Source organism: Neodiprion pinetum, chromosome 6 (genome assembly GCF_021155775.2).
Source record: "Neodiprion pinetum isolate iyNeoPine1 chromosome 6, iyNeoPine1.2, whole genome shotgun sequence".
NCBI lineage: Eukaryota > Metazoa > Arthropoda > Insecta > Hymenoptera > Diprionidae > Neodiprion > Neodiprion pinetum.
Window position 1 is genome coordinate 2,748,369 of NC_060237.1, and position 27,760 is coordinate 2,776,128.

Genomic DNA, 27,760 nt, shown 5'->3' on the forward strand with positions numbered 1-27,760 from the left:
ATAACGAACGTTTTGTCACTAACATTGGTTTGAATATGGTGCCATTTTATTGGAAACGTTGCCGACTCACGGTACCTGATGCGTGTTTTTGGATTTTTCCAAAAACCATGAGGGTGCAAATAATAAAAATTACGGTGCAATTAAGAACAATTAAGGAACAACTATACGGTACATGAATTTCATGGAAATTCGACGATTTTCGAAAATTCGCGACACACACGGCCGCTGCCGGATATGCATTCTTTTTTTTCGATTTTCTCGAAAACTGCATGGGAGCAAATAATAAAAAAATGGAGAGCAATTAAGAGCTAATTGGGAGCATACATTTTTTTTTAAATTCGAAGGTCGCAGGCCGACTTCACACAAGTCTACCTTAGCCCCAGGCCCACTTATCTGCCGAGTAAAATTCACGAAAATTTGCCCCGGGTAACCGTCTTTAAATTCATCCATCAACGACGGGGTTCAGGTCTATGGTTGCGTCACCGAAATAAGGCTGTTCTCGCCAAATCAAGGAACTTCCAAAATGGTCGCACCAGTCGCGTCAATCGAGTAAACTTTCATGTGCGTACATACACGGAACGTGCGCGTGTCGATCGTGTGTATTTTAGCGTAATGTCGTAATTCAAGTTGGGCTATTGGTGATTTAGCATTAATTGACAAAATCTGTATTAAACACCTGCGAGACTCGGGAATAGTTTGTAAGTTAGTGAAAGTTTAGGTGTCTATTTTCAATAAAGAGTACCAAAAAATTTCATCATGGCGATGCACAACTTGTTTTATATACCCCTGTTGATTTTGTTCTGATCATCTTGTCGGTCGTTTAATTTTATTGATAAACGCAATGGAGCAACAAGCTAGCGAAATTCTCGTCACAGACGCAATATCTGCCCCTATGGTCCTTATCAAAGGGGAACCAGTAGAACAAAACGCGAACGGTCAAGAGCTTCAACCTGTCGTGGCCCAGCCGACTTACAATGAGGAATATGTCGAGCCAAGGATTGAATGTACTACTGAAACTCATGAGAGTGAATTCCGAACGTTGTTATCAAAGTGTATATTTTGCGCAAAGACATTCACTCCAGCTGACAATTCGAAACTATTGGAATGTCTCCACGCTGCATGTGCAGCCTGCATTACCAGCAAACCCAATGAGCACAGTTTGGCTGACGTAGAAGTCGTCCGTGAGTATTTTGGTTGCATAGGATACTGTGTAGCAAATCCAAGAATAATCGGATTTTCGTAAGAATAATGTTATTTAGTATGCAGGTTTGCCACAATTTGCAGGCAACTTGCATTAACTCTTTGTACTCAGATATCTAAAATTGTGAATGTCAAGATCAGTAACTACAGCCTGTTGAATATCGTGCTGAGCTTTTATAATTTGAGCATCTTTCTTTTTCACTAGCAAGTGTATCACTTGGATAGCGAACCTAACAAATCTGGAATTGAACTTGCCTTAGATATTGAAAAACTGTGATCAGACAGAAATTTTTTTTTGAGAAGTCTATGAGCATGATTACATCGAGTGTAGATATTTTTATAACGAAGCTGAAGCTAGCACCCAGAGTTAGCAGCCAAACCTGTTGAACGTTTTGGAAATAGAAAAATGCAGTTCAGATTTATAATCATAATTTTGTAGAAGAATTAGAGATTCAATGTATTTCAGAAAATTTTGATATTCGGACTTCACTACCTTATTCGAATGAACATTAGAACGATTGGCTGCTAACTCTGGCTACTAACTTCATCCTTGTATGTTTATAAAGAAGCCCTCAATTATATGCAATTTTTACATTCCAGTTGAAAGCAACGTTATCGTTTGCCAAATCTGCAATGTCGCCTGTAGAATGGAAAACCTGATAGAAAATAGATTTTTCTTAAAATTAATGGATGAAGAAAATGGCTGCTTGGTTGAAGATCTGCCTGAAAATGTTAAGGAAGGTGGTGAAGAAGAGAAAAAGTGTACGAGTTGTCGTGATAATGCAACAGCCACTAGTTGGTGTGTAGACTGCGAAGAGTTTATCTGTGAAAATTGTGTTTTGGTGAGAAGTATTCTTTATTGTCATATTACTATAGAAAAACTGAACATTCATTTCACATCATTTTTCATATATTAAGTTATTGTCAAGCTGTACAGAGCCTGCTAACAATTGATGTACCCTTTTTAAATAATTTACACGATATGATTTTTCCAATGATTGCTGGTGTTGTCAGTCAGAGTATCAACCAGATTTAATCTGATGAATGTACTTATTTAGCGGTCATGTATGTATTGCGATTGAGTAAATGTTGCAATCCACTGCTAACATTTTTCAAGTTACAAATAGAGTCACTCTGTATCCATTCTTAAATTTCATGGAATGATGAATTAAAATGTTACTATTGATATTCTGCGCATACCTTCAGCTTGCATTTGATTATTAATGCATGTATATAATTTTTCAAAGGCTCATCAAAGATTGAAGATAACAAAGGATCATACAATAAAACCAAAAGGGGAACTTACAAATGATGAAGAATGTACAAAGAAAGGAGGCAAAAAAATACCTGGATATTTATTTTGCACAGTCCACTCACACGAACAGTTGTCTCTATTTTGTCAGACTTGCGATAGGCTTACATGCAGAGATTGCCAACTTAGCGACCATCGTGATCACAAATATAAATTCATCCATGAAATAGCAGCTGAAACTCGCACGACTGTATCGACATTGCTGAAAGAAGTTAGGTACGCTATACTAAATGAGCAATCGCTGCATATTTTGTATTACCAATTTAATCATATAGCGTAACGTTTTTGCTACCAGTAATTAATAAGAAAATACCATTCTTATAGTTACAAAAGAGTTCTGCTGAAAAGTGCTATGAAAGTAATTGAAGATCGGCAAACTCTGATAATTGAGAAAAAAAAAAACTTGGTACAAGATATTACCCACATGGTTGTACAGTAAGTTTGTATTATATTTTGTGGCTGTATATCACGCTGAAACTAGCAGGTAATATTCAGCAGATGATACGTCTGAAAGGTTTTCAGAGAGTGAGCAAACGATAAAATATCAAGGAATATATTCGAATGAGTTCCTTGAATAATCCTGACAAATTTTATCGTTTGGTCATCCCCTGGAACATATCCGCCTGTATTACCTGCTAGTTTCGGCATCATTGGTTGCATTTGCGGATAAATGTATTTCTTATCTTATGTCTTCATATTTATAGACTGACAAATGCAATTAACACAAGAGGCAAACAATTGGTGATGCGTCTGAACGAGGTGTGCGATCAGAAACAAAACACTTTGAATGAAAAGAAAGTTGCCCTGGATCAGCTCTCCAAACTAACGGATCATTGCATTCAATTTGTTAATCATGCTCTTGACAAGGGGTCAGACATGGCACTACTCTACAGTAAAAGGTACTTCTTTTTTCTATTTGACCAACTTAACTAAATAATAATATTAAGAATGATAATATGCTTAAATCATTGCACTTTTTGCCGGTTTTTATAGGTCCGTAATAAACCATTTACAAAGAATAAAGAGCCGGCGAGCCGATATTCCGAATCCCGAGATACCAGTGAGAATTCATTTGTCTTTGGATAAAGTTCCAGATTTAATTAAAGGTTTGTTGAGACAGATTATTAACTACTTTGTTGGTTTTGACACTTGAGAGAATTTTATTGCAATTAAAATTTTTTCTCATTACAGTAGTTTCGTCAATCGGGGCTATAGTTGTCGATGGCAGAGTGTACCCATCGATTTCGCCCACCACCGGGCCAAGCCTTTTATCCAATCAATTTAGTGAGCCGAATGCAGAGCAAAAATCTCAACAATCTAACAACTCAGGACCTTTGGAGCTATCTGCTGTTCCTGTGCATATACCTTCCCCGACCCAACACACCAATATTCTTCAAAATCCCTTCCAGCAAATGCCTCATCCTTTAACACAGCAGCAACCACTGCAAAATTACTCACAGCATTATCCCCCACACAATCTGCCCCCGCGATCATCACCGCAAACACAATTGCCACTGCCTCGGCAACCTTATGGATTAAGTCCCAATATACGGTTGCAGCAACCGCTGCTCATATCGCAACGTCCAGGTAGCTGTCATCAGCAAGTAACTTCATCGACGCATCCACATCAACAGATGCATTTGGATCAGCTGGGTCAAAATCCCAGCCTTCGAGGACTTCTTGCCCACAATCCTCCGCCCTATAGAGCTTCCAGTAACGTAAATTATCGTTTGCCCCCAAGTTACCGCTATCCTTCAAACAATCCTCACCGTCCACTCCCACCTCACACAATGTATGCACAAACAAACACAGCTTTGGGATCTGGCGTTCGAATGCAACAATGTAGCCCAACTTCTCCTTCAGCGCAACATTTTAACTACCCTGTTCATCAGCAACCTGCTGCTCGTTGGCACATACCTCAAAATTTGAATCCCCGTCATCAATCTTATCCTACCAGACATTCCACACCACCTGTATCAGTCGCTGCAAATGATACATATAAAATAACTCTGAAAAATCAATCTGCCAATAATCAAAAATTTAATCTCAACACAAATACGAATTCAGAGACTTTACCGCAGTCACAAAATTCCTCTGTTGGTCAAGCGGTAAGCTCCTCTGTTCCAAAAACTCCCAGCCCTGTACCTGCGCATGCAAAAACTGACGAAACCGAAAAAAGTTTGGACAAGTTTTGTCAAGAATCTGTCAATGATTTAATGCTTACTATTGCTAAACTTGACAGTAACGGAATAGTCGTAATCCCAGAGGCTCAAAGAGGGCAGTTAGATTCCACTCAAGTTGACAGTTCTACTGACGAAGGCATACATTCTCTTGCCGATAATGCTTCAGGTAATATATATTGCACAGTAGTTATAACATTTATTCTCACAGCTCTGTAAACGTATCATATTTCTCGTTTGTATTTTACAAATAATACGACACTAAGTCAACAATTTCTGAATTGTATTACTTTGTAATACTTGAAAATCAATAACATAAGATTTCTCATGTGATAGATAATTCCAAAAATTCTACGGCTTGCATGACTAAAGATGATCCCAATGAAGATTGGTGCGCTGTCTGTATGGATGGAGGAGACGCTGTTTTGTGCTGTGACAAATGTCCCAAGGTTTTTCATCTTTATTGTCATATACCGAGCCTAAAAATGTTCCCTGAGTAAGTATATAAAGTCAGTAAAGCATCTATTACGAGCTGAGTATGCTCCTGAATTCTAGCAACAAGCAATATGATACTTTGCATAATAATGATCAGAAATGTTCCAATTTGTATGGTTCTTCTCAACTTAATTTATTATTTTTATAAATTTTTCTTGCAGTGAAAGTGAAACGTGGCAATGTATGCTGTGCACTAATGTGCTAGATTGTTCGGAAGATCCGCCAGGAGAGAAAAGACCGTCTAGTATGAGTGCTCGTGATTTGAGGGTAGCGCAACGCATTGTATTGGAGCTTTATTGCCAATATGAGCATAGTTTACCCTTCAGAGAAGTTGTTTCATCAGAGGTATGTCATTCTATTTATTGGTTATTAATTTTTGTTTTCCTTTTGCCTTTAACTTATCTGTGCACAAACTTCTAATGAAAATCAAATGTACATGCATTTTGTTTATGAAACTGAAACATGCGACTTATGTTGATATGTTGTCAGATTGTGGAGTACCATCGTATAATTAAGAAACCGATGGCTCTGGATGTTATTCGGAATAAACTAAAACCTGATCATCCAAATCATTATACCAACCTACGCCAAGTTATGTCAGACATCAGATTAATGTTCAAGAATGCGTTTACTTACAATCCGGTCAGTTGACGATTCAGTGAAATGTTTTTAGATAATATGCATCATGTCTTAATTCCTGAAGGATTTAAATTATTGAATTGATTAGGTGGAATCGCAAGTTTATCAAGAAGCTCGAAATTTGGAGGAATTCTTTGAGAAATTATTGCTGAAGTGGGCACCAATATATGCTTATGACGATCCATTCCTAACAGCTGAAGGTGAAGAAGAGGAGGAAGTATTTCCTCCAAATAGAAAATACCGTCGTATAATAAGTGATTGAATGAAAGGTATTTATTACAACTTTTATTTACAAAAGCCTGGTTATAAAAGTATTTTCAATGTGAACATTAATGCATCCACAAATTGGAAGAAGTTAAAAGCATTATAACCATCTATCAATTTTATGTACTGAATTTTAACTTTGTACATTAAAAAATTTGAGGGGTAAGCACAAGGGTGAGATATTTAATTGCACAATCATTTGATTTACTCATTAGACATTATTGTGAGGCAACTCTCTATCGACAGAATCGTATTCAAAGCATACTTTCCTATTATTTACGTTATTTTCAATACACATTCATTGGTGTAACCAAAAGCGGAGTTGAGTCAAAAACTATTTGAATTCAGTTATTTATGTCATTTTTACGTTTATCTTTTCAGTGCACATGTAGTGTACAATATATTATGCATGTATATTTTTATGCATAACTAGGTCAGTACTCCCAAACTTGTAAAATATATACCGATAGCCATTCGATTTACCTGTCAAAGTTACAAATTAATTACCCTTGAGAACATGTATTTACAAATGACAAATACGTGAATTGTTTACAATATTTATGTTTTTACGTTACTATTTTTACCCTTTCACACAGTATATCCATGTTGAAAATAATTATCGTTGCACAAGTGGAAAAGATTTAATGTATTTTTGTGACGTAGTAATTATAATGATATATTTTGTTTTATCGGAATTGTAGGGTAATTCGTTTAATATATGTGAAATGTTGATGCACAGTTTATTGTTTATATGTAAACTGTACAAAGATATCAAACAAATCTTATATACCTAATATAGAATAATCATAATTGATGAAAAATTTTTAAAAGTGCCGGAAGTTATGAAAAAGCGTAAATCGCACTCATATCCAATCGCAGTTTTTAATACTATTTGTAAATAAATAATTATAGGATCAAATATTGTACTTCATACAATTTTTATCAGCTAATGAATTGCATTGAAACGTAATTCAAGCTTATGTAACTGTTTAGAATTTACGTTTCATATTACATTGTAAGACATGTATCGAAAATTGCAGCAAAATGTTGAGAGCAATAGTACCTATTGCTACTAACTATCTATTAAAATGTACATACAAACGCTTTTGCTGTACACAAGACCGTTTGTTAAACATGGATTTGCAAAAGAATATATGTACGTTACATTTTTTGTTCAGATATCAAATCCGAAAATATACCAGGTGGTTATTCTACTGAAGTATATCTAATAACAATCCTCTACCTCCACTTTAAAAATCATAAAAGTGACAAATTAACATTAGTTACACAAATTTTATTAGCTGTGCAAGATATATTGAGAGAAATATATTAAGAGATATTGTGACGTATAAATACCTATAGTTTATTTTGCATGCATATCATCATTTTGTTTATGGTTCATTCACCAGAATTCAACTCAATTTGTTGATTCAAAAAAGACCTATACTTCCCACGTACCTATTTATTCATTTACCAGTACTCGCAATTTAAAATAGAACCAATTAGTGCTGATATAACTAGTGGAAGGATTGAAGTGGTAACTATGCCATAGTGATGTCATTAAGGTCTTTTTTAAATTTAAATTATTGAATTACAAAACTAATGCGTAGTGCATAGTGATGTGTGGAAGTTGGGGAGTGGCGGGGAAAGGACTGGAAAAGACCAACTCCCAAACATCACTATGTATGATTCACCATTGCCATTAAATACCAGATAACAAAACTAATCCTATGTGGAACAGTATAGAGTAATGGTTGGTTAAATTAAATTTTTGAGATAACATCAGTATTTGATGAATTTGTCACATTAAATCAATCTCTACTTTCTACAAACACAACATTATATTTCTCGGTCGACTGCATATAATATTTATAAAATTTTCAACTAGTAGTTCATTGTGATTTTCGCATAAATTGTCCAATAATCCAACTACATGGAATACCCTGTTTAACAAAGTATTCTATAAAGAATACTGTAGCTGCCCCGATAACTCCGAATAACAGTAAAAACAATGCCGGTATAAATTCTCCAACTGGAATTTGAACAGGTTTCAACTTGTAGCTTGCAGGACAGAGTGGCTGTCTGTACCGCCATACATGTTTTATCCTCTCTCCTATTCCATGTTCAATAATTTGACGCAGTCTGTAAAGGACGTTTACAGTTCGAGTTATTGAACCAATAAATTTTTGTCATTTTTATCTCATGTTTTCGAGGATGCACACCATAGGATATTTAACACAGGCCCATGTAGAAGCAATAGCTCGAGACAAAAGGAAGTAGACCAAGTTACCTAAATGCAGTGGGTACTCGAAAACACAGGGTATATGCCATGTATCAAAAGTATTTCTGTTAAATATGATTGAATGTACAGACCCATAGGTGACCATTTTTTTGAACGGGGAATGTTTACTAGTAACAGTGCCAAGATGCGGAGCAGGAAATAATGTAATTTCAACTAGATCACAAATTTCATCTTCAGTAAATTCATCCTAGAAATAATTATTAGATAAAATCAAATTAGATAGTGGATAATTATTCATTACATTCATATATGCATATGTTGTTATATGTTATGATATATTGAGCTGGTCTCTTGCCGTTATAAATTTATACGCAGAATCAACATCCGTGTGATAAGCAAAATTGCCCTTTTGCACTCTACGGAGCCCTTCGGTTACATTGAAGTAGGCGGCATATTTTCGACCTTTTCCAGGTGCAACTTTGCGCCTATAAAGTTCCAGGGCAATCGGATCTGTTGTAGTCTGCCAAGAAATAGTTGCACCGTTATCGTTCCATGGATAGTATGCAAGCGAATGAGAATTCCCTTACCGCAAAATGGTTGCGAGTGTAGGCGATGTCTTCAAGCCCTACAGGCATATCACTATCCAATAGATCTTGCAGTGTTTTAATGTATCGTGGCGGTTCTGCCAATAGAGAACCAACAATACTTGCTGAATAATACTGGTAGAGTAAGAGAGTCCACAAAAATAGTGAGAGGAATACCAAACGCCCAGAGTAAAGCTGAGGACCGTCCGATAAACCTAGATTATCAAGTCAGACTTATCCCATCTCATCTCCAACAACTTTGATGAATAAACTGGACATAAGCAGTATATTGGTCAACTGCAGTAAATTTATTTTTACCCTGTTGGCATGCAGCAGCCAATGTAATCAAAGCTGTTTCAGATCCTGTATGCGAGTATAGAGTGTTAAGCGGTGGGTGATCTCGAAAATGGATTTCAACTTTTGCTGTGAGCCAGAGTAGAATCCAACTTAGTACAGCCATGATAATAGTGAAATACCAGACCTCCTTCTTAAATGGCTTTAAAAATCCATTGTGAACTGTACGCTTTTTTGGATGGCGAAATATGAAACAGCCTCTGTAAGGAATAGAAATTATATTAAGGGGCGATAAATGTTTAATTATGAGGTCATATTGCCAGGTTGAACAACTTTGCCATGTATGTTTGTACTGTAAACTCCGACACTTTGAGACGTTCATTTTTGAACATTATCGGACTTCCTCCAATGTCAGCAATTCCGGCAATCAGATCTCCTACCATACCATTATACGATCCGTTTATCAAGTAGCCCCAGCTATCCGTTAGTTTCAAGTGAATTCTATTTATGTGGAAAAACAACGTATTTTTATTTGTTGTGCATGTAAAAAACGAGCGACTGTTACGTCAAGATCTTTGTGTGAATCTTGTCGAGAATTCAAACAGTTGAAAATACTTGCGTGAAATTGTAATAATCTTGTAAATTTCGGATCAGTGCATAGTTATAGCGATGCATTGTGTCGAGGTGTCGATTAATTGGATTTGTCATGTAAGTTGTGAAATCTGGAGTTGGCTCATGTAGAAGCTGAGAACAAAAAAATTTTCTGATCAGCTAGGCATCCTATGAACAAGTAATGCTGACAGAGGAAGAGAAAAATGCGGAGATACTGGAAATATTTTTTTTTCTAAATTATTCATTGTACGAACAACAAGTGACACATTAATACAGAGACCCTCCAAGTTCGCACGCCGTTGATACTTGTACTGAGTAAGTTTAATGTCCAGACCACTGTACTGATTCCATTTTCCCATGTATGTTACATTTAATATTCCGCCGTGTCTGTAACTTGGGTTGTAGACATCATACAAGATGTAATCCAATCCACTTTTTACAGCTACTGACATTTCCGTATCTATGGTCAGTGGCAGGTCATGGAGCGTTGTGATAGGAGGTGTATCTAGTTTGGTTACCAATAACCAGTGATAACTTTGATTATATGGAAGTTGCTGCCTTGAAAACTGAAAAATATTGATTAATCAGTATCCAGAGGTATGAAAGTGCATTTCAAGTATAAATACATATATAATATAGGTTGAAAAAGATTTGTAACTCAAGCTCACTTCTGACAGAACAGAGTCGCTGTATCGGCAGTCCAAGTTGAGGATTATACCAAGAGTGTAATAATTAACAGTTAACAATCTTCTCATGTCCAAAGCATCGGATGGTATGGGAATGTACGTAAGTTTCAGCTTAGATACCGTGGAGTGGTGATAAAAATTTACCTGTTCTGTTGACCAATGCAACCAAGGTAAAATTAGTGATAATGTAATTGTTCTTTCCCTACCTAAAACAATCCATCTGAATTTTCATAATAAATCTTGAGACAAGTTTCCACAAGGAATTTTATTTTGCCTATAATAACGGATACCAATATTGACATCTGATTCATACGTAGGAATCCTATAGAAAATGAATTAACATTCCATAGACGTTTCTCAAACTTAAAAATTATGGGAATGAAGATGAATTTTTAAAATAAGGTCTCAAACGGTTTGGGTTAGAACAGTTTGACATTCTCTCAAGCAATTTGCTTATAGTGTTATAATCTAATTATGAAGATTCATTTCGTGAACAAATTCTATTCAGAATAACTCGACGAAAAAGTAATACTCATTAGTCCTACCATGGGTATCCCAACAAGCGAAAACTGTGACCTGACGTATGAATTTTCTTTCGAAAAAGTCAATTGTGAGCTTTTGAATTTCATAATTGTTGGCGTGTACACGAACCAAGATAGCAATGAAAAAAAATAGATATAATGAGCTCATTTGGCAAGTATTAAAGATCTCTACTGGCGACTATTTAACGAATCTTCACTCTACAAATGACTTTCTGAATCTAACTTCTTAAATGTCAAACAACCGCCGTTTCATGTCATACTCAAAGGACGTTTACTCATTCATTATGAAATAAGTATTAAAGCTCGTTCCATTTCCTTGTCACTATACATCTTTTACAATTCGATAATTTCGTGTGTACATATACATAGCGAACACATCATTTCATTCCAGAACATAGCATAATTGAGGAGTTAACATATGTCAACAAGGAGCGGAACTCTTCAAATATTCGTGCATTCTATCATCTTGTAAAATATGGGGTTCTCTGGGCTGCAATTTTTCCTGCTGAAGAAATATCCTGCCTACTCAATAATTCATCGATACCCTCAGCGGATGTAATGAGCACCTTGCTCACCGCGGACCACGAGCTTCCAGCTGGTATGATGATCAGGTCGTGTTTATTGATGAAAATCTCCGGGCAAATAATATCAGTAGAATACTCAATTCTCGACGCTCATTCGGGTGCAAAATCAAAAAACAACATTTTATGTATATTGAGAAATGTTATTTAATACTTCGATTATTCGCCTTATCACAGGCAACCCAATTGGCTTTTCTGTACGTTGAGTTGCTTTCGTATCGTATGATCATCACCATCCCTGCCAGTTTTTCCAATCGTACGATCAGGATCGTATTGGTACAGTAATTTTACCTCCTGTACGGACATACGGTTCAGTTGCTTGATCGTAACCGCGATTCAGCCTCCGATATTGCAAAAGAATCAGGTACAGAAGTATGAAGGAACTGTCCCAGTAATTCACATTTCGGGTTATATGTGTTTAATTATTGATTCGAAAATAAATAAATAAATGTTTTCTACAAATCTCTACCAATTGCGTCGTGTAAGTAAGTAATTCATCATTTTTATCGTTAGTTTCATGAAGACTAGCTAGTCTCCATGATTAGCTTCAAATATTCTTGAACGCAAAAATGTAAATAATTTGGTTAAAACCTGTCTGGCCTTTGAGAAAAGAAGCAAAATCGTGATAATTATACGACCGTAGAAAAAAAAGAACAAAAATGTACTTCCGTTGACTGAAAATATATATCGTGAAATCTTTGTACAGTTCTGAAATTTTAAAGTAAAGTCCATCTTCACTTTCAGTACGACCTGTTGCTACCAGAGGGCTGGCAACGCTGATCCCTGATGCTGCTCAATGCTGCTGCTCAGTTTTATTTTCGACTCGTACCTGCGGTGTGCGTCTGCTTGTGCCGCTCCGCGTGGTTTGTCAACTTAACCTCAAACTTCTACTTGAATTTAGAAAGTGTAATACGTAAGGTTTTGATTTTATAATATAACTTGATTTTGTGAAAAATCTGTATAAGTATGGTGCGAAAAAAGATAGATAACAGGATTCGCATCTTAATCGAGAATGGAGTCAAGTTGGGTCACAGAACAATGTTCGTTGTTGTCGGTGATAAAGCGCGTGATCAGGTAAGCACTGTCACTAGGTAACAGAATTTAAACTCTAACAATAGTCAAGTTTTTACCAACAATTGACGTTTTAATACAACTCAGTGTCACTAATATAAACTTCCTGGATTCATCGAAATTGATTAGGTGGTCATACTACATCATATGCTGTCAAAGTCGGTGATCAAAGCACGACCCTCTGTGCTGTGGTGCTATAAAAAAGAACTGGGTTTCAGCAGCCACCGTAAGAAGCGTATGAAGTCATTACAACAAAAGATAAAATCTGGGAAGCTGAACGTCAATGAGGATGATCCTTTTGAATTATTTGTCGTTTCAACTGACATTCGCTACTGCTACTATTCCGAAACACATAAGATTTTGGGCAACACATTTGGCATGTGTGTTCTCCAGGTAAGTCTGATTATCATCATGAGTAAATTACTGCTCTTGCTCTAAGTGGATCTTGATCTTATTGAAAATAGCTCTATGTATTTTTTTATACTTAATATAAGTGACTTCAATGCATTTTCAGGACTTTGAAGCACTAACTCCAAATCTGTTGGCTCGTACGATTGAAACTGTGGAGGGAGGTGGAATAATTGTTTTACTTCTACAATCTCTGAACTCTTTGAAACAGTTATATACAATGACTATGGATGTTCATCAACGTTTTCGCACCGAGGCTCATCAGGTGAAATTAAAAAATAACTCTGATATTCATTCTCACAACTAGCAATATCTTTTATAATTATCGTAAAACATATTTCAGGATGTGGTGTGCAGGTTTAACGAGAGATTTCTACTTTCTCTTGCATCTTGCAACCGTTGTCTTGTTGTAGATGATCAGCTGAGGGTGCTTCCGATATCCTCGCAAAATTTGAAAATTGAAACAGTAGAAACCACCAGAGAATCTGAAGAGCAAAGTGAACTAGACATATTGAAAGATAGCCTTCGTGACACTCAGCCTGTCTCTGCACTTGTTAATTGCTGTAAGACTGTTGACCAGGTGAATATAGTGTGTCTATAATATCTACAAGTTTTCCCTGGAGTTGGTAACGAATCTTGCTCTAATAATTTTTCTATCAAATCATCGGCAAAATACTTGGTAAAACTCGGCAATTTTTTTTTTTCAATCCATAGTTGCTACTGATTCACGTTAGGAACAAAATAACATCAAATTTTTTTGTAGGCTAAGGCTTTGCTCACATTTATTGAAACAATATCTGAAAAAACACTTCGATCTACTGTTTCTCTAACCGCTGCCAGAGGACGTGGAAAATCCGCAACAATGGGTCTTGCTGTTACTGCAGCTGTAGCATTTGGCTACTCTAACATATATGTTTCTAGTCCGAGCCCAGAGAATTTGAATACATTCTTTGATTTTGTTTTTAAAGGCAAGTATCCATTACCCCCATGAATAAATAGTTATCAGTTGACTGATCATTGAACAGTAAACTTTTACATGTACTAGTGTATATTTACAGGATTTGATGCTTTGGCATATCAGGAACATTTAGATTATGGACTTGTACAGTCAACTAATCCAGAATTCAATAAAGCAACTGTTCGGGTAAACATTTTCAGAGACCATCGACAAACCATTCAGGTATGGTAACTTTGTCTGAAATTACTTAATATAGGATAATTCATAGCACATATCCACCTTGACGATATCAATTGATGATTGCAGTATATTTATCCAACCGATGTACAGAAACTAAGTCAAGCAGAGTTACTTGTAATTGATGAAGCAGCAGCGATACCGTTGCCTTATGTCAAGGCCATGCTAGGGCCTTACTTGGTATTTCTTGCTTCCACAATAAATGGGTAAATTGGATAATCTAACTTATAAATTCTTTCACTTAACTTAAGAAGCTAGTAAATTACATAATATACACATTGACAGGTACGAAGGTACTGGACGATCTTTATCCTTGAAACTGTTGCAACAATTGAGAAGCCAAACGTCGGGATCGAATAAACATGACAAGAGTTTCCAGTCTAGTAAAGATACTCAGACAGTTGGAAGGCAGTTGCATGAACTTACACTTGAAGAATCTATCAGATACAAGTCTGGTGATTCTGTTGAGCAGTGGCTCACTGAACTACTTTGTCTTGATGCAATGACGCAAGCTCCTATTCTTTCTGGCTGTCCACCTCCTGATACTTGTCAATTGTATTACATCAACAGGTAATCCCTATTTTATCTCTGGATTTTCATTTAATAATGCAGAATATAAGCATTAAAAATTTTACATTGAATTATGAACATATTTCGACCTTCAGGGACACTTTATTTTGCTACCACAAAGCTTCGGAAATGTTTTTGCAAAGGTTGGTTGCATTGTACGTCGCTTCACATTATAAAGTAAGTATATGGCTATGTGATATATTTTGTCATATTGCATGAATCGCCGGTATTATATGTATATCTATATATGTATATCGTGATTATTACACCATTTTACAAACGCATAACAACCCCTCACAGAATAGCCCAAATGACCTCCAAATGATGTCGGATGCTCCGGCACACCATTTGTTCTGCTTGTTGGGACCTGTTGACCCAAACAAAAAAGCATTGCCTGAAATATTAGTGGTAATTCAGGTTTGTATCCATTGTCTTATTTAGTATACATGATACCTGTACACAATGTCTGACAACAATCTTTTCCTGCAGTTATGCTTAGAAGGTCAAGTCAGCAAATCTACGGTTGCAGATGGTCTTGGAAGAGGACGGAGAGCTGCTGGTGATCTTATTCCGTGGACTATTGCTCAGCAGTATCAAGATCAGGACTTTCCTACACTTGCAGGAGCGCGAATTGTCAGAATTGCAACACACCCTGATTATCAGGCGGTAAGACGATTATACATTTCTTCTTTTTCTTTCCAGAAATAGTAACAAGATAATTTATTTCCTGTTGCAGATGGGATATGGCACCCGAGCATTGCAACTTTTGAAACAATATTATGAAATGAAAATACCGAACATTGATGAAAAGGTCGAAGAACCAATTACAGAAATCTCACACGTCCAGGATGATGAAGTATCTTTACTCAAAGAAACTGTTGGTACGTTTTTCCACAATCAATACCTACGTAGTCATATACTTGTTAATTGATTAATTAATATTTCTTAGAACCTCGCAACTCGTTACCACCTTTGCTGCTGAAATTGAGCGAGAGACGCCCTGAGCCTCTGGATTACATCGGTGTATCATTTGGCCTCACTGAACCACTTCTTAAATTCTGGAAGAGAGCCAATTTTGTTCCCGTTTACTTACGGTATGCATTCATTCAAATAGTGAATATGCTCAAGGATTTTGGTTACTAATTCTTGTTTACTTATAATTTAGGCAAACAACAAACGACTTGACTGGAGAGCATTCTTGTATTCTGTTGTGCAAACTGGGAAGTGATCAGGAAGAAACCAGTAATTGGATAGAGGCATATTCTAAGGATTTCCGTCGTCGATTTATAACACTTCTCTCATTCTCGTTCAGCTCATTCTCCCCATCTCTTGCACTTAGTGTTCTCATAAATAAGGCTATTCCAGTTTCTCAAATTAGTGAGTATTTGCTCATCTTTGAATGAACGTTGAACGTTCGAACTGTATCCTCAAGTACTTTCATTTGATAATCTAATGTTTTGCTTCAGCCCTAGAAAAAGATACATTGGACATGTATTTCACAACATACGACGTGAAGCGCTTAGAAATGTACAGTAATAATATGGCTGATTATCATCTAGTCATGGATTTGTTACCATCTCTAGCCAGACTCTATTTTCTCCACTTGATGGGTGACGTTCATTTCTCACCAGTTCAGTCTGTAAGCATTGCCGTGTTATATACTTGCATCTGTTATCTAAATTATTTAAAACAGATAGTTTTATACGACTTGTTGATCTTTAATTTCAGGCAATTCTACTTGGATTAGGCTTGCAGCATAAAACCGTTGACAAATTGGTAGAAGAGCTGGGCCTTCCTTCGTCTCAGCTATTGGGTTTGTTCAACCGTGTCATTCGGAGATCGGTGCAGTACTTGAACAGTGTGGTGGAAAACTTTATTGAAAATAAAATGATGAATAAAATAACAACTAATACTGGAGTAAATATGAACCCTATGGGTGGAAAAAGTATGCACGATGAACTGGAGGATGCAGCTAAGGTTTGGATTTTATGTTATTAATTCCATGGTACTTAGTACATGGTTTTACAATTATTTTGCTACTCCCGTTTTCCACTACAGATTCTCTAATGATTCTAGATATTTCATAACAGCGGTACACGAATTTTTTTTTGCAGGAACTGAAAGTTAAACAAAAAGCTGAACTAGACAGGTTGAAAAGAGAGAACCTGAGTCAGTATGCTATAAAAGGTTCAGAAACGGATTGGGAAAGTGCTCTTTCTGGGAAAAGTAGTCGTGCAAGTCTCATTTCTGTTAAAACTGCAGACAAAAGAATAGTTGACGATGATTCCAAGGATTTTGCAAAAAGCGGGCAGAAGAAAAAGAAGAAACGCTTCTCTAAGTAATACTTCTCGAATTATAAGAAATTACAGATGTGCAGTGCATGTATATTGATGAACATAAAGACACTCCCTCAACCTTTTTCAAATTCTTTATTGCGCCAATACGTATTAACAATATCATAACATAGATAGCAGAATGTAACTATTCAAAATAATTATTATCAACAATGTACTTTATACATTGGCAAATCAAGTTTCTTTCATGCTGTATTGATCGGGACAAAAGCTTGTTGAGTAATCGATTTTTGTTTGTGTTCAATATCCCTTGTGCAGTGTGATTTTTGTTTTGATGAAACCTTTGATTGTTACGTTCATTTTTATATTTGTTATTGTTTTGCTTTGTCTTTTCAAAATGTTCTAACCTATGTCTGCTGTCATTATTTCTCGTTGTAGATTTATCATTAATGTGACAGTCATCTATGTTTGTTAAGGCCGGAACGCTTACAGGAATGTTAGTATCAACTTTTATTTTTTTAAAAGGAACTTCCTCAGGTCCATCATCTGTGGAAGCAAAATAGCTACTGTAAGAACAATGGCAAGGTAACATTAGATAAAAGATTTTTAAAATATCGTGAAAATTCTAGAGTTATCTAATAAGATAAAATATAAACATTACAGCATACTGTATTACGTAAACTTACCTTCGTCAGAATCTGTGCCATAATCTGCTACCAGACTCAACGAAAAATTTTTATTTGCCTCGAGGTTCATGGTTAGATCCACTTCATCACCACCAGAAATGTGCCCTGTACTTCTTATGTCCACTTCATTGTCTGAATCCTCAATCAGAGAATACTCTTCATCACTCGTCGATTGCCGTAAGTTTACTTAAACATCAAGATTCACAGTATGTTCATAATTCAGTGTATGATTTTCTAAAATTGAAATTATACGCATTTTCCTTGAAAACTTTAATATCTTCATCAAAACTATGACTTACAAGTGCCTGGAAACATTTGCAAGCCTCTATAAAGCTGCGATTCCATAGCCTTTGCAGGTACAGGTAAGGCACGTGGTCGTCTACGAGTTTTGCGTCTTGTAACTTTCTTTGTTTCATTCTTATGAGTTCTATTGATTTCTGTTATTGATTTCTTCTCTCTAATTACTTCATACCGCTTTTGTTTCTCCAACGCTTCAGCTGCTAGATGTTTTATGTTTGCTTTTGTTGGGTATCGCCTGAAATCATAATTATGTTTATGAAATTTGATAGTATCAAGATTAAGAGATTATGTATCATTCAATATTTGAACAATAAATATTCAATGTAGCTACCGTTTGCGTTCTGCTATCCAGTTTTGGATATCTTCTGGCGTAGATAGATTCTTCATTCTATGATAAAGGCCTGTAGTGTGTTGCATGCTGATGTGTTTTTCAACGAGCTTTGGATGCGCTGAAAAGACACAATCGTCTATTCCACAAACTCGATGTTCCCCCATGTGCCGAGCAAGGGATTCCTCTGATGGGAACTCCCTGTCACATACCTCACAGTAATACTCGTGTTCTTCTTCCGAGCTCTGATAATTTTCATCTCTTTCATCATAAGCAGATGTGTCAGCTGAGTAGAGGGTTGCCTAAAATTCATAACTTGAAAAAATTATTCTCATTTAGTAAATCCTTAGGCGAATTAAAGTGCACTTGGAGTATAGTACTGACAGAATCCCCCGAAATGTGAAATTGCCTTAGAGTAAACAGGCTCAAGTAACTTCTCTTTGATGTAATGGCAGATGACTCAGTTATAAAAAAATGAAACGATCGAGTAGTTCTGTAATCGCACTATATTTCAGTAAGTATTTCTAAGAGCTTCAGAGGTACAAATATCTACATGAACTTTAAGTGATTTGAAAAGCATACCTAATTTATTTTTTTTTATTTACACAGGACTGTATTCATTGCTTCAAAGTAAAAATTTGTGTTCTTTATTTGAGCTCAGATAATTGTCTACAGTATGTATTAACTGTAACAATATGCTTACCATTGAATGACTCATTTAATTCTTTTATCTGGTAGGCTCATATTATTTGTTTCTGAATGATGCAAAACTTCATAAAATAAGTTACGTATAATGCTTAGAGGAGCAATACCAATAAGTTGAGCGGTCAGTATACAGTAGTTACAATAGAAATTCAATATTTTACCAGCAATCAAATACTGCGATTAAAAAGAGAATTACAAAAATAACAAAGTGTTTGTCGCACTTTTAAAGAATCTTTTTTTCTTTATTGTACCAAAAAGTACTTTATCTTCAGCACAGCGAAGGTTATTATTCTTGCAGAGATTAGACATGCATAACTGATTCTTACTGTTGTATTAATAATGTTGAACACAGTATGTTTTGCAAGAAACTTAAAATACGATTATATTAGTGGATTATTATATCAGATCAGGTAAATTTACAATACGTGTTGTTCAAAAAACTATGATATCTTTTGAAACCTCAGAATATTATAAGCAAAAGATTGGCTACCCAATATTATACTGTGGTAAATTATATATTTGGTATTTCAGAAACAGAATGCTCCTACTTGGGCAATGTGTATGTAAAAATTATCCAAGTTTTATAGTAGTGTCTACATACAATGTTGATTGTCATTAAAGTAAATTGTTTCATTTAACAACAATAAGTGTACTACTTGTTAGATGTGCCGAAGAGAAACTTCTTGTGCAGCACTTTCAATTTGTGGATAATACAGAGTCAAAAGGAACAACATGATTACAAGTTATAGAAATATTTATTCTTACATTATGTTTTTTTAATACAAATTTCCTTTCGCTATTTATCATTTGCTTGAATAATATTGGGCCAGTACAAACAGTGAATTCGAAACACTCTCCAACTGCAATTGATAAATTAAATACTACATTCAAATAAAAGCTACATGAAATAAATTTACATACATTACAGTGCTAAAAGCTATCTAAATGAAATGACTGCAGGCAATTCATTTAATCTAGAGTAATACCCAAAAATCTAAATAATTAAATCACAAAAACAGAATCCCCTCAGAAATTAATTTTACTATGTAATATCAATAAATATAGCTTGGAGCACTGTATACTGGCCGCAGAGCAATTTAGGAGCATATTAATTCAAAAGAAAAATTGTCTAAAGGCCAGTGTAACTTTGATCGTTACATATATAGGTATCTTAGTAAAGTCTTATGCATTTCCTTTAAGCAAGAGGTGTAAGAAAAACGTAAACAGGGTTTTAACCAATACACTAGATGCTAATCAAATATTAGGAACAAAAAACGTCATTCAAGTCTTAAGTTGGATTTGAGAAGGTAGTTTGCCTATACCTCTTTTTAGATTGGTATGTGCTATGTGTGCTCTTGTGCATCAATAATTTTCACATAATAAACAAAACGAACTATAATACTAGTTTCTACAGTAAAGTAAATTTTTCGAGCTTTCAGAAATAGTTCGTTACTTCATTGAGATAATGAATATTGAATACTAAAAATATAAGTTTGACAATGGATTAACTTATTAATGGTTAGAAGAAAGAGGAGTAGCCTAAAGCTTAGGACTGAGCCTTTTCGCTGGAAGGCTGCGTCTCCTCCGCTAGCTTCATTTGCTCTGTTTGCTCAGTTGAATCGACAGTTATCTGAACACCCTTGGATTCAATTGAATTCTTATCACTTGTTTTTTGACCACCCTGTAACCAAAGTAATCTGTAAACTGTTGTGCTCTATTTATCTGTCCGAAAATTTCTTTAAACATCATAACACAATTGAAAAGTTAATGGCCATATCTGCGGCAAATTTCCCACTAAGATTTCTGACTCCTGCAGGTGTTCCAAATTTGCTCAGTTTCTATTCGGAGCACTCTGTGTACGATAATCAGTATGTAAAAGCGTCTTAAAATTCAATGCGAAGTTAACCCATGCTGAATTAAAATATTCTAGAAACTTATTATCAATGAATACCTGTTCCGGATTCCTGGCCAAATATTCCGTTTTAGCGTCGCGAATCATCCTGGTCACTTTATTCCGCAAATCTTTAAACTCTTCCCATTCCATTGCGTCTTTGTTTTTTTTAGCTTTGGCGTATAGCTTATTTTTTTTTTGTATCTCGCTACGAATCTCATCAGTCATCCATGGCTTCTTTAATTCTAATTCCTATGTACCGCAGATAGAAGAAGATCGATAAATATACGAATAAATGAATATACAGGTGAAAATTTTGGTTCAGCAGAAGTTATACAGACGGTCTTGATAGGTAACTAACAAATGATAACTGGTAAGATGAACCTATTAACCTTTTAGAGGGCCGGCATTTTCCCTTTGAAACTGAAATTTTTAGGAAGTATGATTTATGTAAATACATATTTAACACGTTCGATGGAGTTCCCGAGTTATCTGCCAAATCCTAGAGGAGCCAGGCTGGCCCTCTAAAGGTTACTTTGATATATGTATGTCTGACATGATGATAATTAATCGTCTTCTTTCTTTCCATGTCTCTCACCAGATAATAGACAGCATGACTGCTTCGTATCTCACAGATGTGATATAGATTTGGATAGCAATGAAATACATTTCAAAAAAACATTAGCATCTGTAATTGCAGGCCAAATTTTAGCTAATCGCGCATACAAACTAGAGCCATGCATTAGTGTCCATGTCATGTTTAGACATGGAAAGAGCCACAGATGCATGCGAATAACCACTTGGATGAATAATTAAGATGATAGAGAAACTGCGGTAAAACTAACAAGCAATGGACAACTTATAGCAAGTGGTTCACAATAAAGGCCAAACTTCATACTTATGCCTGTTTTGATTGGCTTTTGTAATGTGCAAAATTGATAAGAAATTAGTTGATGAATTATTCAGAATATTCTGTCTCAGCACATGACATTGCTCGACAATTTGTCCTCGATGCATACGAATCAGTGCTGTATGATAATTAAGTAAAAGACATCAATCGAATACCCAGACTTTATATGAAGTAACATTTACCTCAAGTTTGCTGACTTTTTTCGAATTATTCATTCCTTTACCCTTCATGTTAATTCCGCACAGCGGTAGACGGGCACGCATGTGCGGCAAACCTTGGGATGGCAGCATGCCTCGAGAAGTGGGTCTCATGGGAGGTGGACCACAGGGTCCCATTCCCCTGGGACCCATCATTGGCCCCATCATCATCGGTGGCATGCCGCGTATCCTGGGGCCAAACATTGGCATGCCGGGACCAGGTAATGGCATACGTTGCCTCATGGGGCCGAACATCGGATGCGGCGGCATTCTGAGCGGCATACCAGGAGGCGGTAGACGGCCACCGAACCGTGGAGGAGGCATGGGACGCATCCCGACCGGAGGCATTCGAGGGCCGAGCATTGGCCCCCTATTTAATGGGCTCATAACGTTCAAAAACGATCCGGAATTACGCGGTAACTGATTCTGAGGTAGACGTTACTTTCCGTCAGTGCAATGTTTATCGCGTGAGAAAGCTATAGGTTAAAACGCGATAAATTTACATGTGCGAGATCGCAATAGAAGGCAGGTTTTTTTATTGTTTTTACTCTGTGTCCCCTTATTCGCGTTCACTATACACGTGCTCGAATCTTTAATACATCAAGTTCACGAATTTGCCTACAACCGTTGATCAAATCAAACTGAATCGCAAAAATTCGATTCTCACAGGTACTGGACTCACGCGATGGCCATTCAAGGATGTACAAATTACTGGAGATTGGTGAATAAATGATCGCCCTGCTGGCGATGTCGACAGTTTGGCGCTAGCTTCGCATCGCGAAACACAGGGACGTCGTAGCAGTTGTCTTGATCGGTTGACTTTTAAGACAACTTGTAGAGATATCTTAACAAAGTTATCTTGAGGTATAATTAATCGTGTCGGTGAATTTTCTGAAGAGACATCGTAAAAGGCAACTTTTAAAAATTGGTGTTCACTAGGATATCGTTAACGGAACATTCTGCGTTAGTTTCAACTTTCGGCGCCTGCCTAAAGCGAATGGGCAAACTGAACCATTGGGTAACCACTCTGTACTAGAGTCTCTGCTTCAAAGGGACACTGCAAAGGGAGCCAGCCGTATAACGGTCGCGTGCAGTGTGTGACAATAATTGTGTGGTAAGTTATCGACATTTCAAAGAATAGCGAATAAATATGCATTCCGCAATGCCAGCATTATAGAGAAATATTTTTCACGGACGGGACGGAGTTTCTAACTCTATGACTATTGTCTAATTCATGTTCCATGTCGATGTTGCTGGCAGTTTTTGGAGTTTTTTCTTCTTGTCGCACCATTATTCACGTATCTTCGAATTTGTTCAATAACTTATTTTCAACAAATGGTTGAAACTATAACGAAACCTAATAAATCTTCTAATTCAACTGTTCTTGCTGTCAACTTCGGCGACTAATAGTTTAGAAGAGTGAGAGAAACACATCTTACCCGTATTAATCTAACTCAACCTAACTTAACCTATCCGTCAAAATATCGCGTCATACGGTTTTAGTTTACGTACTGGTGTAGGTATAGCAATCATATGTGAACTCGGCAAAAGAATTACAGCTATGTTTCAATCAAATAGTACTTTGTGGGGCGTCAAATTATAAGCTGAAAATTTTTCGATAATATCTACATGAAAGTCATTCGTAACAATCAAATTGCTATTGTGTTAAATGTACGAATTGTAATTCGCTTTCTCTGTTAAGTTTTTGTTATATATGTGTTATAGATGTCGATAACTTTTCAACAAATTATGTTGGATGCTGAAAAGCTAGTGGGACGTATTTCGGATCAAGAAAATAATACGGATAATTTAATATCAGATATACAATCAGTATGCAGCCAAATCGACAGTATGAAACAAGTTAGTAAATTACAATTGAAAACTTAATGGTGAAGATAGTACACTTTTACATTTACTTATGAAGTACATTCTTTTTATTGTAATATCTTTTTTTCGACATTTAGTATCAAGAGGAAGTTGAAATCCTTAACTCGGAAGCACACCATAGACCTCACTTACAATTGATTGCTGGAATTCAACAAGAGAATAAGTATCTGCGTGAAATTCAAGCAGAGAATAAAGAATTAAAAAATGCTTTAGAGGATCATCAGAATGCTCTTGAATTAATAATGTCAAAATACAGAGAACAGACTTCGTCTTTGATTCGCCGTTGCAAGGTGGATTTTACATCTTTCCACAATTCAAAGTATACTCAGGTAAGTTTGATATAAAAGAAAAAACTCACTGATGAATCTGCATTGGTTAATAAACAATGCAATTTCCATATAATATTATCTAAATATCTGACGTTGTTCCAACAGTTAATCACCAGCCAAGCGGAAAAGATCAACGAGATGGCGGCAGTGATGAAAACTGCAGCTGCGATCGATGAAGAGAATGATATAAGAGGGAAGGAAGTTTATTCTCGGCTTAAGGAAGAGAATACTGTTTTGCGAGAAATACTCGATATAGCTAATAAGTATGGTTCTCTGGATAAAGATCCAACGATGGACGATAAAACTGTTCAGACAGAGCCAGCATAAGAAAAGTATGAGATAGCATTCTAAATGTGTTCTGAATAATATCACTTGCATTGGTTATCTATGATAAACGGCAAATTTCAAAGATGATTGCGCAATGTGTATGTAATTTATGTGGTAGCTTGAAACTTTAACACAATGGAGATATAACGAATCAAGGACACAGGTCACTTCTGAGCTAACTTGGATGTCGGTGGCAGGGAAGACCAAGTGCAGTGGTATGCGTGCATAGATGTACCAGCCATGCTAAGAGGCCAACTGTCAATCGATTGCTGGAAAATACTTTGTAGCTGCATGGTAAAACGTAGTTCAGGTACCGTTTACACCCGGAAAAATATTCATTTCAGTTACATCTGTGAATTGGCAATGTCACTGGTTTGGATAGCTTTGTTCAACTTCCTGATACAATTTGAAAGCTAGTATTTTTGAATTAGACTGAGAAAGTTGAAGTATGTAATTTTATTTTGAAAACGTGAGATCCTTGCTTTTTTCTTCCCTTGACGATTGATCGGAGAAAGGTTATCCGTGCAGTAAGAACAGGCCCGCTGAAGTGAATCACTACTGGATTTCAAATTCTTTACCATCCCACGTCTGCTTTTAGCATCGTATATTATTATCTGGTTGCCAAAATAAATTCATGCATCATTCTAATTACGCAGACAAGTTTAATGGTTAACGTCCTCGTGTTGAACATAATTTGGTATAACTCAACTAGTCAACGTTATTGTACACATGTCAGTTATATTTAACCATAAGTTTATCGTATGTTCAGCTATCATCCGTTATTATTTGAATCTCTTTTTAACCTGTCAAATATCGACATAATTATAAATTAACAAATACCAGGCACTGTCCCTATTTCGAAGGTAAAAATTTCAACACAACATTAAAACAATATAGGTATGTAACAATTAATTTTAGATGAAAACACTTCGTACTTATGATCGTAAACAAGGTAACAAAATATTTATACATTATTAAACAACTTTTGAAATTAAAATATTTAATGTATTACGCTACTGCAAATGCGATGCATTCGTGTATTGCGGGTTACGTCCCTTTAGGCGGAATTACACAAGTTGATTCAAATTTTTCACTATTCTAAAAGTGGATTTGATTTTCGTATCCAGTCTACATGGCTTTCACTCCTAAAAGGGATGATTACGAATATGAAAAAAGCTATGTCGGAATATTTTAATGATCAGCTATATTTCTGAAAACTGATTAATCTCATTCGGCGTTTAACGGACTACAAATTAGAACGCGCATTGCGTCAGAATAGAGATCAGGGCGGGTGACAACTGTTATGTAATAATTATTGTGCCATATGGAAGTAACAAATGCATATTCCATAAAATGTGCAATTCGTTTATTGTGCATAATTTTTAATCAATCAATTTTATATTTTTCGACCCATGATGACCGTATACGCATTCCTTTAGTGTTAACTATGGGGATAACAAATAAAATTTCGGAAAAAAATTTCACCACAATTCACGATCTTTGATATTCGCATGTCTCAGCAGCAGAAGCGGTATATGAAGTTAAATATTCTATGTCTAACGTATGTACGCGTTGAGCAGAATTTTGGAAAAAGTTCGAACTCATTTCTGGTAGCGCGGCGCTTTAAAATAGCTTCCGATAAAATAGAATTGTATGCCTCTGGTGCGTTACTCCGGCATAACGGAGGCTTTGCAATCAAATTATATGTCGAGCAGAAATATCGCAACCCGAAATCGTCGGAGTGCTTGAACACCGACGGTGAGACTGCTGGAAAAATCTTTGGTCAATATTAGTTATAATTAGCGATTTAAAATGTCAGAATTAAGTTTAATCAAATAAACGGAAAACGAGAAAACGCACAAATGACCGCTGTGCCTCGAAAAATGGCTGCATGCACATGAAAAGTCTGTACATATCATATGTGTAATACTTACAGTGCTTACACCTTCGCTGCATTTACATGTATACAGGTATTTTACGCGTAACCGTATAATCGCCATGTTCTCAATAAGATAGAACTCATAGAGCGGCAGCACTTTTAAAATGTTCATTTATTATAGGGCGTAGCCACTCCCTACGGATGTTCCCAAGTCCCGTACCCCTTGTATATGCCTGCATGTAAACCTATAGGTGTACACCATATAATATATAGATGCTAAAGCAGTGTTCGTGGAATGACATACGATATGTACTACCTGAAATATTTCTTTCCGAAAATTGAACGCCCTGTTTCATAACTGATCGTCGATGCAACGAATCGGGTATTTTGGCGGGAACACAAGTTTTCTCTCAAATTAACGAATGTACGGAATTTTTGTCGTGGTATAAACGTTGAGAAAACGGTCAACTTCCATGAGGAAATTTAGCTGTCCAAGATTAAAACGGTCGCAAACCTTGACTAGGATATATCTCTCTACGGCCAATTAGAGATAAAAGAACAATTAGAGAATCCACCGGCGACAGAAAAAAAATATATATATATTTTCCTCACGAGGCCTGTAAAGATAAAAAATCCTTAAGCCGCTTGCAATTTCCGCTCTTTGTAAGTTCGAGGCAGTAAAGTAATATCTGAAACGAGATATAAATGCACAGTTTGACGTTTCCAGTAGTAGTTGACAAGGGTCGGTTTTAGTGACTATAATATTTGGCGCGAATAGACATGCAACAAATAAGTGTTGTAAAAATCTCACGGGCTGGGAAGGGTTAGGTAGAGGACGAATGCGAATTACCGTGACAGGGTTGCGGACTTGCAAATAAAAATACTGCCGGGTTCGAGCGTCTAATCCTTTTTATAAATCCTTTAAAAAACACAGACAAGTACACACATACGGAATAACCTGTTATGCAGGTAGAGCTGTGGATGGTGGAGGGTTTCGCCGCAATAAGACCCATCATAATGTACCAGCGGGCAGTCAGCTATAGTGTGGGAACAGTCAGTCCTGCACCGAGTAAAGGGCGGTTAGATGGGCGAAGTTAAACGAGCCCGCTGCTGTCGTCGTCGCTGCTGTTGCCGCCGTTGCTGCTGTTGCTG

The 27,760-nt window shown here is 36.3% G+C and overlaps 5 protein-coding genes across 11 annotated transcripts; 3 read left to right on the forward strand and 2 right to left on the reverse strand.

Annotated features, from left to right (window-relative positions):
* The first annotated feature begins 376 nt into the window (after nt 1-376).
* Nucleotides 377-7,304, forward strand: LOC124220977 (E3 ubiquitin-protein ligase TRIM33). Its single transcript, XM_046630504.2, has 11 exons — nt 377-1,181; nt 1,801-2,042; nt 2,448-2,728; nt 2,837-2,947; nt 3,217-3,411; nt 3,506-3,618; nt 3,704-4,861; nt 5,029-5,188; nt 5,349-5,532; nt 5,677-5,829; nt 5,915-7,304. Exons 1-11 carry the CDS (start codon nt 842-844, stop codon nt 6,086-6,088), a joined length of 3,111 nt encoding a protein of 1,036 aa, XP_046486460.1. The 5' UTR covers nt 377-841; the 3' UTR covers nt 6,089-7,304.
* LOC124220982 (ionotropic receptor 75a-like) lies at nt 6,926-11,265 on the reverse strand. Its single transcript, XM_046630514.2, has 10 exons — nt 11,054-11,265; nt 10,491-10,657; nt 10,077-10,388; nt 9,830-9,954; nt 9,544-9,711; nt 9,235-9,470; nt 8,920-9,131; nt 8,688-8,852; nt 8,464-8,579; nt 6,926-8,232 (listed from the first exon to the last, which is right to left on the reverse strand). Exons 1-10 carry the CDS (start codon nt 11,196-11,198, stop codon nt 7,983-7,985), a joined length of 1,896 nt encoding a protein of 631 aa, XP_046486470.1. The 5' UTR covers nt 11,199-11,265; the 3' UTR covers nt 6,926-7,982.
* Nucleotides 10,507-17,294, forward strand: l(1)G0020 (RNA cytidine acetyltransferase l(1)G0020). Of its 3 annotated transcripts, XM_046630505.2 has the most exons (19): nt 10,507-10,678; nt 11,442-11,648; nt 12,376-12,705; nt 12,832-13,095; nt 13,217-13,375; nt 13,454-13,690; nt 13,874-14,078; nt 14,169-14,290; nt 14,375-14,511; nt 14,591-14,875; nt 14,971-15,052; nt 15,176-15,292; nt 15,365-15,541; nt 15,612-15,756; nt 15,825-15,969; nt 16,041-16,252; nt 16,342-16,514; nt 16,604-16,852; nt 16,990-17,294. In XM_046630505.2, exons 3-19 carry the CDS (start codon nt 12,598-12,600, stop codon nt 17,215-17,217), a joined length of 3,045 nt encoding a protein of 1,014 aa, XP_046486461.1. In that variant the 5' UTR covers nt 10,507-10,678; nt 11,442-11,648; nt 12,376-12,597; the 3' UTR covers nt 17,218-17,294. The 3 variants fall into 3 exon arrangements, with proteins under 3 accessions (XP_046486461.1, XP_046486463.1, XP_046486465.1); XM_046630507.2 differs by lacking the exons at nt 10,507-10,678; nt 11,442-11,648 and adding an exon at nt 11,925-12,116; XM_046630509.2 differs by lacking the exons at nt 10,507-10,678; nt 11,442-11,648 and adding an exon at nt 11,925-12,112.
* On the reverse strand, nt 17,156-23,032 carry LOC124220984 (FMR1-interacting protein NUFIP1). Its single transcript, XM_046630517.2, has 6 exons — nt 22,172-23,032; nt 21,140-21,331; nt 18,487-18,785; nt 18,155-18,390; nt 17,856-18,041; nt 17,156-17,715 (listed from the first exon to the last, which is right to left on the reverse strand). Exons 1-6 carry the CDS (start codon nt 22,571-22,573, stop codon nt 17,357-17,359), a joined length of 1,674 nt encoding a protein of 557 aa, XP_046486473.1. The 5' UTR covers nt 22,574-23,032; the 3' UTR covers nt 17,156-17,356.
* A 116-nt stretch (nt 23,033-23,148) lies between these two features.
* On the forward strand, nt 23,149-26,761 carry LOC124220993 (Fibroblast growth factor receptor 1 oncogene partner 2). Of its 5 annotated transcripts, none has more exons than XM_046630535.1 (5): nt 23,149-23,300; nt 23,912-24,046; nt 24,151-24,402; nt 24,508-24,734; nt 24,848-26,761. In XM_046630535.1, the coding sequence occupies exons 2-4, from the start codon at nt 23,912-23,914 to the stop codon at nt 24,727-24,729; spliced, it is 609 nt and encodes a 202-aa protein (XP_046486491.1). In that variant the 5' UTR covers nt 23,149-23,300; the 3' UTR covers nt 24,730-24,734; nt 24,848-26,761. The 5 variants fall into 5 exon arrangements, with proteins under 5 accessions (XP_046486491.1, XP_046486492.1, XP_068993535.1 ...); XM_046630536.2 differs by lacking the exon at nt 23,149-23,300 and adding an exon at nt 23,428-23,702; XM_046630534.2 differs by lacking the exon at nt 23,149-23,300 and adding an exon at nt 23,429-23,605.
* The last annotated feature ends 999 nt before the right edge of the window (nt 26,762-27,760 follow it).

Coding starts and splice junctions, on each gene's coding strand:
- LOC124220984 (XM_046630517.2), bottom strand. CDS start 22,573: ATGAGCCCATTAAATAGGGGGCCAATGCTCGGCCCTCGAATGCCTCCG. Junction 21,332..22,171: donor AAAAAGTCAGCAAACTTGAG/GTAAATGTTACT, acceptor TGCGGTACATAG/GAATTAGAATTAAAGAAGCC. Junction 17,716..17,855: donor TGGCACAGATTCTGACGAAG/GTAAGTTTACGT, acceptor TTGCTTCCACAG/ATGATGGACCTGAGGAAGTT.
- LOC124220977 (XM_046630504.2), top strand. CDS start 842: ATGGAGCAACAAGCTAGCGAAATTCTCGTCACAGACGCAATATCTGCC. Junction 2,729..2,836: donor ACATTGCTGAAAGAAGTTAG/GTACGCTATACT, acceptor CCATTCTTATAG/TTACAAAAGAGTTCTGCTGA. Junction 5,830..5,914: donor ATGCGTTTACTTACAATCCG/GTCAGTTGACGA, acceptor TGAATTGATTAG/GTGGAATCGCAAGTTTATCA.
- LOC124220993 (XM_046630535.1), top strand. CDS start 23,912: ATGTCGATAACTTTTCAACAAATTATGTTGGATGCTGAAAAGCTAGTG. Junction 24,047..24,150: donor AAATCGACAGTATGAAACAA/GTTAGTAAATTA, acceptor TTCGACATTTAG/TATCAAGAGGAAGTTGAAAT. Junction 24,403..24,507: donor ACAATTCAAAGTATACTCAG/GTAAGTTTGATA, acceptor TTGTTCCAACAG/TTAATCACCAGCCAAGCGGA.
- LOC124220982 (XM_046630514.2), bottom strand. CDS start 11,198: ATGAGCTCATTATATCTATTTTTTTTCATTGCTATCTTGGTTCGTGTA. Junction 10,658..11,053: donor CGCTTGTTGGGATACCCATG/GTAGGACTAATG, acceptor ATTGGTCAACAG/AACAGGTAAATTTTTATCAC. Junction 8,853..8,919: donor ACACTCGCAACCATTTTGCG/GTAAGGGAATTC, acceptor ATTTCTTGGCAG/ACTACAACAGATCCGATTGC.